The 14049-nt window shown below is 40.0% G+C and overlaps 1 protein-coding gene across 3 annotated transcripts; it reads left to right on the forward strand.

The window, feature by feature from the left end:
- The first annotated feature begins 7771 nt into the window (after nt 1-7771).
- On the forward strand, nt 7772-13495 carry LOC148033491 (FT-interacting protein 3-like). 3 transcript variants are annotated; one of them, XM_087681429.1, is made up of 5 exons: nt 7772-8866; nt 9110-9667; nt 10815-11501; nt 12642-12762; nt 12971-13108. In XM_087681429.1, the coding sequence occupies exons 1-4, from the start codon at nt 7815-7817 to the stop codon at nt 12724-12726; spliced, it is 2382 nt and encodes a 793-aa protein (XP_087537555.1). In that variant the 5' UTR covers nt 7772-7814; the 3' UTR covers nt 12727-12762; nt 12971-13108. The 3 variants fall into 3 exon arrangements, with proteins under 3 accessions (XP_087537555.1, XP_087537554.1, XP_087537553.1); XM_087681428.1 differs by having other exon boundaries at nt 7773-8866; nt 10818-11501; nt 12397-12762; nt 12971-13495; XM_087681427.1 differs by having other exon boundaries at nt 7774-8866; nt 12397-12762; nt 12971-13495.
- The last annotated feature ends 554 nt before the right edge of the window (nt 13496-14049 follow it).

Consider the following 14049-nt stretch of genomic DNA (forward strand, 5'->3'; position numbering starts at 1 on the left):
GTTTCGTTGCATTCCGATACAGTTTAGTATTTTAAAAATTATCCCACACCAAAATTATGGATGGATTGATAATTGAGAAATCAACATCGCGACTACTGGCCCTTAGAAACTTCGCACCACATAAACTATACAGAGGCATTAGGAGTAAAGTCTACAACAAGAAATGGTAATTTTTTGCATGTTATTCCTATTGAAATTGACAATGCTAACAAAAATTGTAAGTAAGAATTGAAAATACAACGAAGATGCACAATCAAAGTTGAGAGCGAAGGACAAGTGTAAAATTTTAATTCATATTTTAAGGGCGCATACAATAGTTTTGCACTGGGACATAGTCATATGTCCAACGTACGAGGATAACATTATGCCAAAAAAGATACCATTGCAAACTGTGTTCATTCCATTGGAACGAATGCATCCTTCACTGCTTGAAGATTTCTTACAAGTTGGAAGTCCTTGGGAGTTACAGTGATGTGCTTCGCATGTATTGCACAACGTTGAGCATCAGTCATCAAGTCAACTAAAAAGGCCTCTACAGCACACTGTAGAGCATGAAGACATTCTTTTGTGAAGCGATCATGTCTATCCTGACCTTGTACCAAAAACCACCTTCTACTTTCTGTGCGGTAGAGGTCTTTCACAATCTCATGAACAAGTCTCGAGAAGCTCGCCTTCGAAATGATGAGATGAAAAGAGTGTTGATACCTTCTAATTTCTCTCAAGGCCATTGTACTTGGCTTCCACTTGCGTTTCTTGTGGGGATGCTGAGGAGGACCCTTGTGAGGGCAACTTGAGGAAGGTGGATTAAGTTGAGAAGGGGGTGCATCTAAGCTAGTAGATGCTCCAAGGGGTTGAACACGATATGGGGCTCTGAGCGGAAGCTTATTTGCAACTGCCTTAGACCTAGCCATCTTTCCTGCACAAGAGATGTGAGAACTCAATGAATAAGATAGAAAGTGAAACCCTCTTTTATAACCCTAAACTGTGAGACTCATTCACATAGATGCACACTCTCTCTTTCTCTCTTAAACTAGGAATTGCATTCACACTGACTCACATTATTCATCTTACTATCTTAGCTCTTTTCGAACCCATTTGCTGCCTTGTCGAAGCCTTGTTTCTAACCACTTGGTATGGTTTTCTTTGGCACTTGAGGCTTCATAACGCACTCTTTTAGTGACACGATGTGATTCCATCATGTCTGCAGCCGATTCATCAACACTTTCATTTGCTCTCTTTTGCAAGAGTTTAGCTTCATCTGCTACTATAATCCTATACCACCAAGATAGCAATTGGATCATTGGATTGCTACCATTCACCCCTCCACCATGATCAATTTTTATTTGATATGCACCATGCGCTATTCAATGTGAATTTTCCATTCCTTGTGTGGACGAAATTCCAATGTTTCCCTTTTCTGCAAAGTATGGCCCATGTGCCTCAAGGATATGCTACAAAGACACATATCACACATGAGTAAAACTATGCTCAATAGTTTATACAATTCATACAATTTTAAAATATTAACTTAGTACACACCATGTAGTGTGTGATAGAGCTTTTGCCCCATGCTTCCATCATGTTTTTGTAGAAGCTATGCACAACATTGATAAATTCTTGCTTATCTTCATTGTTAAACACCATCTTGCGAAGTAAGGGAGCCAATTTGTTAAGACTTATCCAAACCTTAGCTTTGGCCAATCTTGTTTTTCCTCCATTACTTCGATCAGGAATTGCAAAATGTAACTTTTTCCACCCATTGTAGTCCTGCAGCCTACGAAACATGACATTCCCTTCCTCATTGATGGGTACTGAGAGAAACTTCCTAGCCTTTGCTCCTCCAAAGCAAGGCTTTTTTGTCAAGTTACCAAATTTTCTTGATCTCTTCTCATCTTTTTCAATCATCACTTGATGCTTGTGTAGCCCAATTTCTGATAGCACTCGCTCCACATTCCTACACATTGCAATGTCTTCTTTTTCTGGTTGCATCCTATAAGCAAAGCAAATGTATTCATATACAAGTTTCTCCATGATTGTGACAAAAGCATGCAATGAACAAATGTGAATACAATCCAAGGGAATGTTGAAGATGGGCTTCCAAGTGGGATCTTCTCTATTATGTGTCGGTGCATCACTTGTCACCTTTCGCCAGTTCTTCTTTTCGTCCTTTCCTGACCCTCTCTGTCAAGAAATATAGGCATGGATTCTTTGTATTTGCACCATTGGAGATTCCACACATGCATTTTAAAGTTTTCAAGTCTCCTGTAAGATGCCATTCAATGACCATACCCTTCAACCGAGAGCATCTTACCATGTTCCTGACGATCGATGATGCTTGGAATGCTTGTGTGCATAAAGAAGAGCTGCAATACCTCAAATGTTTCCTTAGGAACTTCAAATGCAGCGAGCCACCACACATGGCACTCAGATTGAACACTAAAGTTCCCTGGGTTATTCTTGCCGAATTGTAAAGCTCTATTAATCAGAGTTACACTAACTCTTTCAAGCTTTACTCCTTTGAGGATCTCACTTTCATCTAATTTTATAACTAATTGCAATTTACCATTACATTTCTCAACAGACATATTGTAGTACATTACCATTGCCGACTGCACCTTGTTCAAATCTAAATAGTAATTATTGAGTTCGGTGAACTTCACCTCATATGCATTTTTGGTCCCAACCTTTAGTGTTTCCACACATTGAACATGCATGGGATCTCCTATCAACTCCCAAACCTTTGTATTAAGTTGCCGTCGGGCCTCTCTTAACTTTGAAGGTTGAGGAAGAGGCACGATTCTATTTCTGTTCAGCACACGACCAAACCCAACCTTCACACCTTTGAATATCTTTGAGTAAGTCGTTGTGCTAATGCCGGCCCTCTCACAAATAGATTGTCCATCCACAGCTGAGAACTCATTCGACACATCTTTTAATGTGCACTCAATCACCTTTTCCTTCACAGCCTTAAACTTACGATTGCTCAAAGTGTTTTCTAGTGTACTTGTCTTCAACAATCTACTAATACACGATCCAATCTCACCCTCACCTAGGTTCTCTTTCTAAGCTACCTTACATGCTTTGATACGTCGCTTCCACTGGCCACTATTCACAATTAACTCATTGATTGGCCTCTTTTTTCGTTTGCGCTCCTGTGTTAGCTTGCTGTTGATCTTGCTCAAGTCTTCCAATTGTGCCTTTGCCTCCTCATATGAGATACCAATGTCATGGATAGTATCCTGCATTGAAATAATTTGATTGTTTTGTTGAATTATAGTGTCATTCAGTTGTATCACTTGTCCTATGAGCTGTTGTATATGAAGTTGATGTGCAGCGATCACATCATGGCAATTTTTTATGGTTGCCTAGCAAGTTGTAAATACTTTGAATGCCTGAGCATTGAGCCGTATTCATTTTACTATTAATAGAAACGGGGAGCCTACTTGGTTGTCACAAGAGGTAGAGTGGAGATGCACAGAGAGACACACAAAGGTGCCAAGGGAAAGGAGGGTGTAAGTAATTCACTCTGTTAATGAAGGTTGCATAAACACAGAGAAGAGGTCACAATAGAGCCATGAGAGAGTATAGATATGGGGGGAAATAACTCAGAGGGTAGGGATGTCCAAGACTTTTCGTATTTTAGATATTTCTATTTTTCCTCCAAAAACATCTCCAAAAAACACGAAATTTGACCAATTGGTTTGTTTTTTGACCAAAAGCTAGGATATAAAAAATCCCCAAAATATCTTAAAAGCAACTTCCAAAATTTCATTTTCCTTGTTCTTGATTAAAAAATCAATTACCTCGTATCTACTAATCATTTTGCATTGAAAACGAAGCACCACACTCCCGTAACTAACTCCTTTTTGAATATAAAATTTGGTTGAAAAAGACTTCTTCAATGAGGAGAGAGAAGGGATCTGAGTATATCTTTGTAGATAATATAAAAAAGGCAAAATAAGATTGCAAAAGTGGAGAGAGAGGAGGATTATTTTACTATTCTTCTCTCATCTTTTCCTTGTTTTAAGGAGGAGAGGGGGGGGGGGCTAAAAGGCCCATTTGTGAGTTCATTTTTTTCCTAGTGCTCAAGTTCCAAGAGAAAGATTTGGTACCCTCTTTCAAGTAGTTTGTGTGACAAACTTGTTAGATTGGTATGTGCCTTGATATAATGGCCAATGAATATTTGAATGCTTATTAGGAGGCAGATATTGATGCTCATTTTGATGGTAAGATATCAATGCATATTTTTGCATTTTCTTTTTGGTAGGGGTTTGGCCCCTACAGGAAGCAAACCCCTATTATCCATCAAAACATGGATATAGCTTAGCATAGAGAGATTCGATCATGGTAGCATAAAGCCCTCTTATCTATAAAAACATGGATATAGCTTAGGATGCATGGATTCAATCACAATAGCCCAAAAATGGAGATATTTTACATTGCTTATATATAAGTGTTCAAGGTCTAGTCTTGCATCCAATTATGATAGGCCAAACATTGAGATACCTTATATTGCTTATTTAAGTGTTTGGCGTCCAATCTCACATCAAAAGCTAATTTACAAGTGGACAATGACTAAGTGCTAACATGAATGTAAAACATACGAATGGATGGCCTAATAGTAAAAGAAGAGGGAAAATCAGTAACCTACCCACATGCACTTGTCAATTATATGAGCGAACCACATATAATAATAGATCACATTTTGGAGTCTTTACGAGGTTAAGCATAACTCTCAATTGATTAAATAAACCATGCCTAATACAATTGTGAAAACTTAGGTATTTCTTACTATGCAAATCATTCACACCCCTCTGTACTTAGTATTTAAAAATTTTCATTGATGATTAAGAGAAGAATGCCATATTAAGTGACATAGATTAAAATGGACTTATATGTCATTAAAAAAAGTGGTAAGAAGTAGTCTTTCCCAATAAAGCAGCTCTAGGGTTTACCTCACTCTTTTTTGTTGTGACATTGTGTATTGCATGTCTTATTAGAAGGTGGCCATGAAATTTTCTATACGTACTTTTGATGACATGATATGTAAAGTTCTCATTACTATCAATGACACTACCAAAACCAAAAAGGCTATTGAGAAAAATAGATCCTTGCTCTCAATTAGTCCTAAGAATGCCATGAAGTAGCATGTTGATGTTTAAAGGTGAAGATATAGGTTCTTAGTTGAGAGTTCTAAGCTTCAACATGAAACTATCACAACTTTTTCTTAACTACACATGTTAAATTGTCTAACATTTTAGAATTATGCCCATGCAAATCAATATTGAAATCATTGGCTCATGCTCCATATTAACTTTGGTCATCTTTAACTTTTTGATCCATGCAACACATTCCTTAAATAAGGTTCTATTTTGGGGGAACCTATCATGTCATGGAATTCCTTATTGCAATTAGGAGAAATATAACCATCTTTATTTTTCTTATGGCCATCTTTCATTGATTGTAGTTGGTAAAAACATTAAATTATAATGTTGACAAAGTAATAAAATTATATTCCGCAGAGGTGCATAATACTTTGAGTGACAAAATTGAATAAATATCAATACTTGTTGATAACCATGATACATTATTTAGTAGGTAATCTTAATTGATTTTTGAAAAGGGTTATAGATATATAACTATGCTTAGATGGGCTTAACTTATAACCTTGCATGGGCATTGAGTCTTTATGTAAATACTTGACTCAAGTTCAGGATTGATTTTGAAGTTTAGGGGTAATAAAACACCCAAATAATGGGTTGCCTCTTTGAATTCATATATTGTTATTCCCATAATGTAGAGAGAGAGAGAGAGAGAGAGAGAGAGAGAGAGAGAGAGAGAGAGAGAGAGAGAGAGAGAGAGAGAGAGAGAGAGAGAGAGAGAGAGAGAGAGCCACTAAGAATGTGAAAATGAACCAAAAAATAACAAAAATGTAGAGCTTAATTAGGTAAAGCATCATTTTGCAAAAAGTCTAAAACATGGAAAAAAGGCTAGTATAAAGACCCTGTAAAAAAAAATTCATCTTAAAGTGAATAAGGAAGACCAAAAGAGCTTAGAGAATGTGAAAGCAACATGTATGACAAAGTGCATAGAGAAAAGAATCATGTTAAGGAAACTTTAATAGATATGCATAAATATATTATTTTATGCAATGTTTACTTTGTATAATCATGAAGTTCAAGTTGACAAGGAAGGTTGCTTCTTAGAATTATTTATGTTCTTCAAATGGAAATTTAACAACATTCAACAAGTGTTATATTTACTCTTGAGCTCTACAAAAATTGAATAGGTAACCATGACAAGTGAATAAACAACTCTTAGCAATATAATATGGTGGAAAGAAAGCTATATATAATTTAATATATGAGTCATTTCATATGGTATAGCACCACACAAGCAAGTAATTGGGCACAATAAAGATTCACATTCACCACACTAGGCTAATGTTTAACAAATTATGATCGAGTATCAAACAATTTTGGTAATCTTCCTTAAGGAATGAAAGGTAAATATGTCACACACACGCGCACGTGCACATGCACACGCACGCGCGCACATGCACACACGCACGCACGTGCACGCGCGCACACACACACACACACAAACACACACACACACACACACACACACACACACACACACACACACACACACACACACACACACACACACACACACACACACACACACACACACACACACGCACGCACGCACGCACGCACGCACGCACGCACGCACGCATGTGCACACACACACAAAGAGAGAGAGAGAGAGAGAGAGAGAGAGAGAGAGAGAGAGAGAGAGAGAGAGAGAGAGAGAGAGAGATATATATATATATATATATATATATATATATATATATATATGCAAACATGCACACACATGCACCATGCATGCACACATATGAAAGGGCTTGAATGCCTATTTCTTATATAAGAGGATGTAGTAATATCCACTGTGCACACAGGTGCACAGATGCACATAGTAATGTGAACATTGCACACATATGTGCACACACACATATATATACATGCCTACATGTGCACATGCATGCACACACATAGACAAAATAAACATCTTAGCATCTCTTATATTGTGTTCATGGTTGTCATGATCAATATTTAGGTGTAGTTGTTCCATGGGGAGTTCCCCAATATTTGCGTGTCTCTTGAAGGCAAAAAAAGACCTAAAAAATAAGTATCCAAGTAGTCATGTTACGAGATTTGGATACTACGTAACGTATTTAAAGATGTGGTTCCTCATCATGATTGTAACACTTTGGGAGTGTGTTGTTTAAAATGATGTGATTTACACACTATTGTTGGTTGTTGAATAGTTCGTACATATGTAATTGAGAGAATGTTTCATGATTGTAATGTTTTGAAGGTTCATTTTTGCCATAAAGGATTTGGTGATTTAAAACATTGGCATGCGGGTCTCAAGATGATCTAGTAGGCCATGCCTTTTGATTCTCAAAGCTTACAACCATCTAGGCAAATTTTGAATTCCCTTAGAAATAATCATTTACTTGTTCAAGTGTGAATCTTCATGTCTTTTTGCCTTGTAAATTCATTGATTCTACTATACTTTAATTTTGAACTATGCATGAGAAAATCCATAGCACTCAAGCATCTTGTATTTATTAACTTGTGTGGAGGGCACAACACAAGAACAACTTGCAAGTGGTAAAATAGTTTATTATCTTCAAGCAAAAAGTTTTGATGTTTATTTGTCTTGATATACTTGTTATGTTTGGTAGAACCAAGTGAGACTTTCTTCTTATAGTTCCTTAAAGTATGAGGAGTTTATAGGACATGGATGGCCAAACTAACACAGTGGTTGTTGTTGTAGAGGTATGTTATGCAAAATATTTGCTAGTAAGGGATAGCCAAGGTAATGTTAATGCCTTTGTGGAGGTAGAGTGTTGTGGCCAGCGCAAACGAACTAAAATCAAGGCTAGGGACCTTAGTCCAACTTGGAATGAAAGGCTCACTTTCAAGCTTAACGATCTAGACATAGATGAGTATGTTGAAGCTAATGTTTACAATTACAATGGCAGAAAGTGTTGCAAGAGAAATTTCTTAGGTAAGGTCAAAATTCCTATAAGCAGCCTAGTTAGAGAAGGGGCTCAAGAAATAAAGGTTGTGGCCTATCCTTTGGAGAAAAGAAACCTCTTCTCTCATGTGCGAGGTGAGCTTTACATCAAAGCTTTCTTATCATCTTGTGATCAAGTGAAAGGGGTTAATGCCAAAAGAGAAGGAGGGCAAAGTGAAGATGTGAAAGAAGAAGAGAAGGATAAGAAAAATGGTGAAGATGAGGAGCAACATGTGGATATAAACCAAGACTATCATAGCAAGCCACAAAATTTCTACTTGAAGCCTGAGAAGACACAAAAGCAAGAAGAACAAGGGAGCAAGAAGCCTGCAGTCGAAATGAAGGCTAGTACAATCGATTTTGGCATTAAAGAAACTAAACCTCGCGTGGCAGCCATGGCGAGGAAAGGTCCAACTATGGTGCAAGGAGAGAGGCCTAGTGCTTATGACATGGTAGAGAAGATGGAATTTTTATTTGTGAAGATTGTAAAGGGTAAGGGTTTGATAGGAAAGGACCTGTCCGGGTCCTCTGACCCTTATGTAAACATTCGGCTAGGCAACATCACAGCCAAAACAAAGGTGGTAGAGAAATCCCTTAACCCCGAGTTCAACCAGAACTTTGCCTTTGCAAAGCCTCAGACACATACCCCTCTCTTGGAGCTCACTGTGAAGGACAAAGACGTGTTGAAGGATGACTTTCTTGGTTACATAGCATTTGATGTGTCAGACATTCCAACACGGATTCAGCCAGATAGTCCCCTGGCTCCTCAATGGTAATAGTCTTTGCTTCAGCTAGAGATGAACAAGCTAACATCTCATGCATGCATGTGACTTTAAATGAGATTTGCTGATCATTGAGAAGAAAGAAAGGATGTTGTGTTATGTCTATAGAGAAGAGAACGACATCATCGTAATAGTTGTTTTGTTAGGAGAAATTATAGCAATACAATGGAGAAGATTGCTGTGATCATGGAAGGAAGAAGCGCATTAATCCCGGCGGGGTGGTTTGCTAACAGGTACAAGCTTGAAGGCAAACATGGTGATCACTCGAAGAACCTCGGGGAGATCATGGTATCAGTGTGGTTTGGCACACAGGCTGATGAGGCATTTCCGGATGCATGGCACTCGGATGCTTCTCAATCTCGGGCGAAGGTGTATCTCTCCCCGAAGATGTGGTACTTGCGGGTGAGCGTGATTGAGGCGCAAGATCTCGTAGTCCCCAGCGCCGACAAGAGCAAGGGACCGGAGCTGTGCGCCAAGCTGCAGCTGGGCTTCCAGATCTCGAAGACCAGGTTTGTGAGCAGTAAGGCAGGGGCGGGGAGCAGCAGCCCCGTGTGGAATGAGGACCTTATCCTTGTGGCTGCCGAGCCTTTCGAAGACCAGCTGGTGCTGCAGGTGGAGGATAAGATGGGGGCCAACAAAGACGAGATGGTGGGGCGGGTGGCCATCCCAGTCAGCAGCGTGCCCAGGCGCCTGGATCATCGCCCCGTTAGCTCCAGGTGGTACAACTTGGAGAGGCATCATCTGACGGAGTTGGCCACCAAGGACACCAAGCAAGGTGGCGGCAGCAGCAGGTCAGCTCTCTCTCTCTCTCTCTCACACACACACACACACACACTCATCAGGACAAATTCCCACTATAATTCTCACATTGTGAATTATGACAACATCATCAGCTTTTGTGAGGAAGGATCCCATACCAAGCTAGGTGCACTTAGAGGGTCAACCCTACCCGGTGCCATGGGGGTTTTGGTAGTTGTTGGCCCAAGGGTGAGAGGTTGGCAACCCTTGATCACCAAACATACCTACCTAGGTATGTCTCTGCCTCTCAAGAAACACATGATGTTGAACACTAAAGGGAAAACATGATGTTGAACACTGTAGGGAAAACCAAGTAAGGGTAGAGAGGCTAATAGTTGAACAAGCTCTATTAATAAAAACCTTATCTAACACTAGTGAGGGCAAATAATTATAATGAGATATGTGGTATCTTCCTAGCTCAATGATGTAGGTTCAAATACTTGTTTTACCATTGGAACTTGGTGCACTTTAAACAACACCTTTGCTTGCCTTCTAGAATGTTTCATCATTGAGCTTGGTGCACTTTAAACAACACCCTTGCTTGCCTTCAATAAGAAGGCTACAATTTTTATACATGTTTTGAAAATGAGTTGTATTGTTGCACTGAATGCTAATTGTAAGTGTACAAAATTGTTTTGGTGATGGGCTTTCAGTGCGATAATCTACATTGTTTAGTTGATGGGCTTTCACTAGGTGACTATTTAGATAGGGAGGAAGCACCAATTTTTCATACCTATTCAGAAGTTGAAGCATTGTTTCTTATTTGTTCAACTAGGGACCCCTCTACCCTAACAGATTCTAGAAACAAGGGAAAAACACTCTTTCTTTCTCTATATTCGAGGTAAAGGAGCCAATAAAGTGACACCCCCCCAAAAAGGAAAAGACACCTTACGTCAATTGAGTGACAATTTTGTAAAAAAGATGCACCTCTTTTAGCTACTTAATATTATGATATAATTTTTTTAAAATGTGAGTCAAACAATTGAGCCATGCAATTTTTTTTAAATATTATGAACTTTATAATACATTAGAGCAATGCATCTTGAAGTGTCACTCCATTCTCTTATATATGATATGCTGATGAGTGTCGATGTTGGGTTGGATGCGTCACACGTGTGGGGGCCGCGGGGGTTACTTCAGCAGCAAGACGTTCATGAGCCGCATACACGTGCGGATGTGCCTGGAGGGAGGCTACCACGTGCTGGACGAGTCGACGCACTACAGCAGCGACACGCGGCCGTCGGCGACGCAGCTGTGGAAGGCGCCCATCGGGGTGCTGGAGCTGGGGATCCTGGGCGCCTCGGGCCTGCTGCCCACCAAGGGCGCCCCGGAGGGCGGCGGGCGGGCCAGCGCCGACGCCTACGTGGTGGCCAAGTACGGGCCCAAGTGGGTCCGCTCCCGCACCCTCATCGACACGCTGGCGCCGCGCTGGAACGAGCAGTACACGTGGGAGGTGTACGACCCCTGCACGGTGCTGACGGTGGGGGTGTTCTCCGCGGCCGGCGGCCCGTCGGGGGCGGCCAGCAAGGACGCCCGGGTCGGGAAGGTGCGGGTGCGGCTGTCCACGCTGGACGCGGACCGCCTCTACACGCACTCGTACCCGCTGTTGCTGCTGCAGGCCGGCGGCGTGAAGAAGAGCGGGGAGCTGGAGCTGGCCCTGCGCTTCTCCTCCTCCTCCTTCGTCAACACCATGGCCTGCTACTCCCAGCCCCTCCTCCCCAAGATGCACTACGTCCGCCCCCTCGGCGTCGGCCAACTCGAGACCCTGCGTGCCACCGCCATGAAGATGATCGCTCTCCGTCTGTCTCGAGCCGAGCCCCCACTCAGGCAAGCCAGCCCTTGCATTTTCTGATGCTTGAGAGAGAGAGAGAGAGAGATGAATGATAATTTTTAGTACAACCAACAAGGACAACCCACATTTCAACAAATCAATTATACTCTCCACAACTCTTAACCACACACTAAAGTAAAAGGTAACCTACCTAAAAGAATGCATATGTGAGTACATCAAGGTCACAAGTCTCAACAAGATGGTTGATTCATGGCCCAATGGTTAAAGAGGTTAGGATGAAGCCTAATAATTACAATCAATGGTACCACATTAAAGAAAAAACAATGGGAAGATTAAACATATAATTTGTATTGTATTCATCACAATGGTGGGCTGTTATGGCACCATCTCACTACAAATACAACAACATTTGATTGTAGCCCATGAATGTACTCAAATGGAATATGCCACCCATTTTTTTCTAAGTTACAAAGAGACTTAAGCATTAACTCCTCAAATTATACCTGTGCATTGTATTAATAAGGGACGACTAGATATTGGTTAGAGCCAACATAATGTTCCTTTGAGTTAATGATAATTGAGAAGAGTTCACTTGTAATGAAGTTTGTAGTGGTGCACAATAATGATTAATTGGTTGTCATATTTTATTTCGGACTTCATTTGCTGGCAATGCTAGCCAAAAACACAGTTTCACTTTTCAAAATTGAGATACTAACATGTTAAAAATTTTACATATTCACTTTTTAAAATTGAGATACTAACATGTTAAAAATTTTACATATTCTTATAACTGTGAGTATTTTTATTTCTTAGAAACAATTCCTAAGCTTTAAAGTTAAACATGTTTTTTAAAAATTAAAGTGGCCACCAAAATTTCATACTCTCCAAAAATGGAGTGCTAAAGTTGCTTTCTTTTTCCAAAAAGTGTAGGCAAGAGGTGGTGCAATATATGCTTGATATGGGTAGTAGCATGTGGAGTATGCGAAAGAGCAAGGCCCATTGGTTCAGGATTCTCAATGTCCTCTCAGGAGTGCTAGCCATGGGTCGATGGTTAAATGACATACGTGAATGGAAGAATCCATTGACGACAATGCTTGTGCATCTCCTCGTTTTCATATTGATATGGTACCCGGAGTTGATCTTGCCCACACTTTTTCTTTACATGTTTTTGATAGGAGCATGGCATTTTCGTTTTCGACCACGCCATCCACAGCACATGGACCCTCGTCTCTCACAAGCAGAGGGTGCCCAGCCAGATGAACTTGATGAAGAATTCGATAGCATCCCCACATCAAGGTTATTGTTTGTTTACAAGACCTAACTTTCATGTTCATAATTGAAAAGTTTTAAAATATTTTAATGATTTACCTTCCAAGAGAGAATGTTTTGCCTTTCCATGCATGTATGGGCGTCCAAATCTCAAAAGCATAAGGACTCTTGGTTGATTCAAGGTTGCAATGTTAAATACTAACGAGAGTGTTTGGTGTGTTTAACATTGATGTAGGGCTCAAGATGTTGTGAAGGCACGATATGATCGCCTTCGAGCGGTGTCAGGGCGCATTCAGACGGTGCTAGGCGACGTTGCTAATCAAGGGGAGCGCTTGCTTGCCTTGCTATCATGGCGCGACCCTCGTGCTACGTCCCTCTTCCTCATCTTTTGTCTCTTGGCCGCTACCGTCTTATACATTATGCCTTTCCGCATGGTTGCCATTCTTTACACCTTATACCTTGTACGTCACCCTCGTTTTCGTGAGAACCTCCCCACCCCCCACATGAATTTCTTTCGTCGACTCCCCACACTCTCCGATGGCATGCTTTGATGTTACTCCCCCTTGCTTATCACATTTTCACATGCATATGATAAATTTCCCATTGTAATAGCATACTTTAATACCTTCCTTGTTCAAATTTATGGTGCCCTTATACATTGCATGTAAGAGTTAGTCTCACGTTCCAAAGCTTCTGTGTTTCAAGTGAAGCATATGTTTTATTGAATTAGCCATTTCTCATAAGTAAGAAATCACCCTTTCATCTACTATTGTCTATTTGATTATCTTCCACAATCATGATTGACCATAATTGCAAGAAGAAGCCTTTAAAAAAGAGAAAGGAAGCATATTACGAGAAAATATAGCATGTTCTTTATCGATTCAAGCTCATTGCTACAAAAAAGCACGACTTCTTCCTTACAATTATAAGAAATACACAATTACATGTCCATCCTAAGAAAGAGAAACATACACAAATTCAAAACATGTTGTAAATTATTTTTGACTTGTTGCGAATGATAAAAGTCAATGAATCATAAGTATTATTATTCAACAATACATATGACAATTACAATGCATCATTCTATATACAAATAGTAGGAGAATTTCATATTGGATACTTTCAACGAGCATGTGAGTTGACTATATGAATTGTTAATTCCTTCATTAAATTATACCTTCAATGTTTTTAGTTGACTAGTGTATTGACTATATGAATAGCTGATTCCTTGATTACATTCATGTGAAAATGTGCAAGTGTGGTAAGCATGATTATCCACGCCACATGCCTAGTTTACATCATTTTATAGTATGG

The sequence above is a fragment of the Lygodium microphyllum genome, chromosome 7 (assembly GCF_053477565.2).
Source record: "Lygodium microphyllum isolate KBCC chromosome 7, Lygodium_microphyllum_v1.1.10, whole genome shotgun sequence".
Classification (NCBI taxonomy): Eukaryota; Viridiplantae; Streptophyta; class Polypodiopsida; order Schizaeales; family Lygodiaceae; genus Lygodium; species Lygodium microphyllum.

Excerpts from the sequence above, each read along its gene's own strand:
- LOC148033491 (XM_087681427.1), top strand. The coding sequence starts at position 7,815 with ATGGATGGCCAAACTAACACAGTGGTTGTTGTTGTAGAGGTATGTTAT. Across the intron at positions 8,867-9,109 it reads AGTCCCCTGGCTCCTCAATG|GTACAAGCTTGAAGGCAAAC; the intron begins GTAATAGTCTTT and ends GTTTGCTAACAG. Across the intron at positions 12,763-12,970 it reads GATAGCATCCCCACATCAAG|GGCTCAAGATGTTGTGAAGG; the intron begins GTTATTGTTTGT and ends ACATTGATGTAG.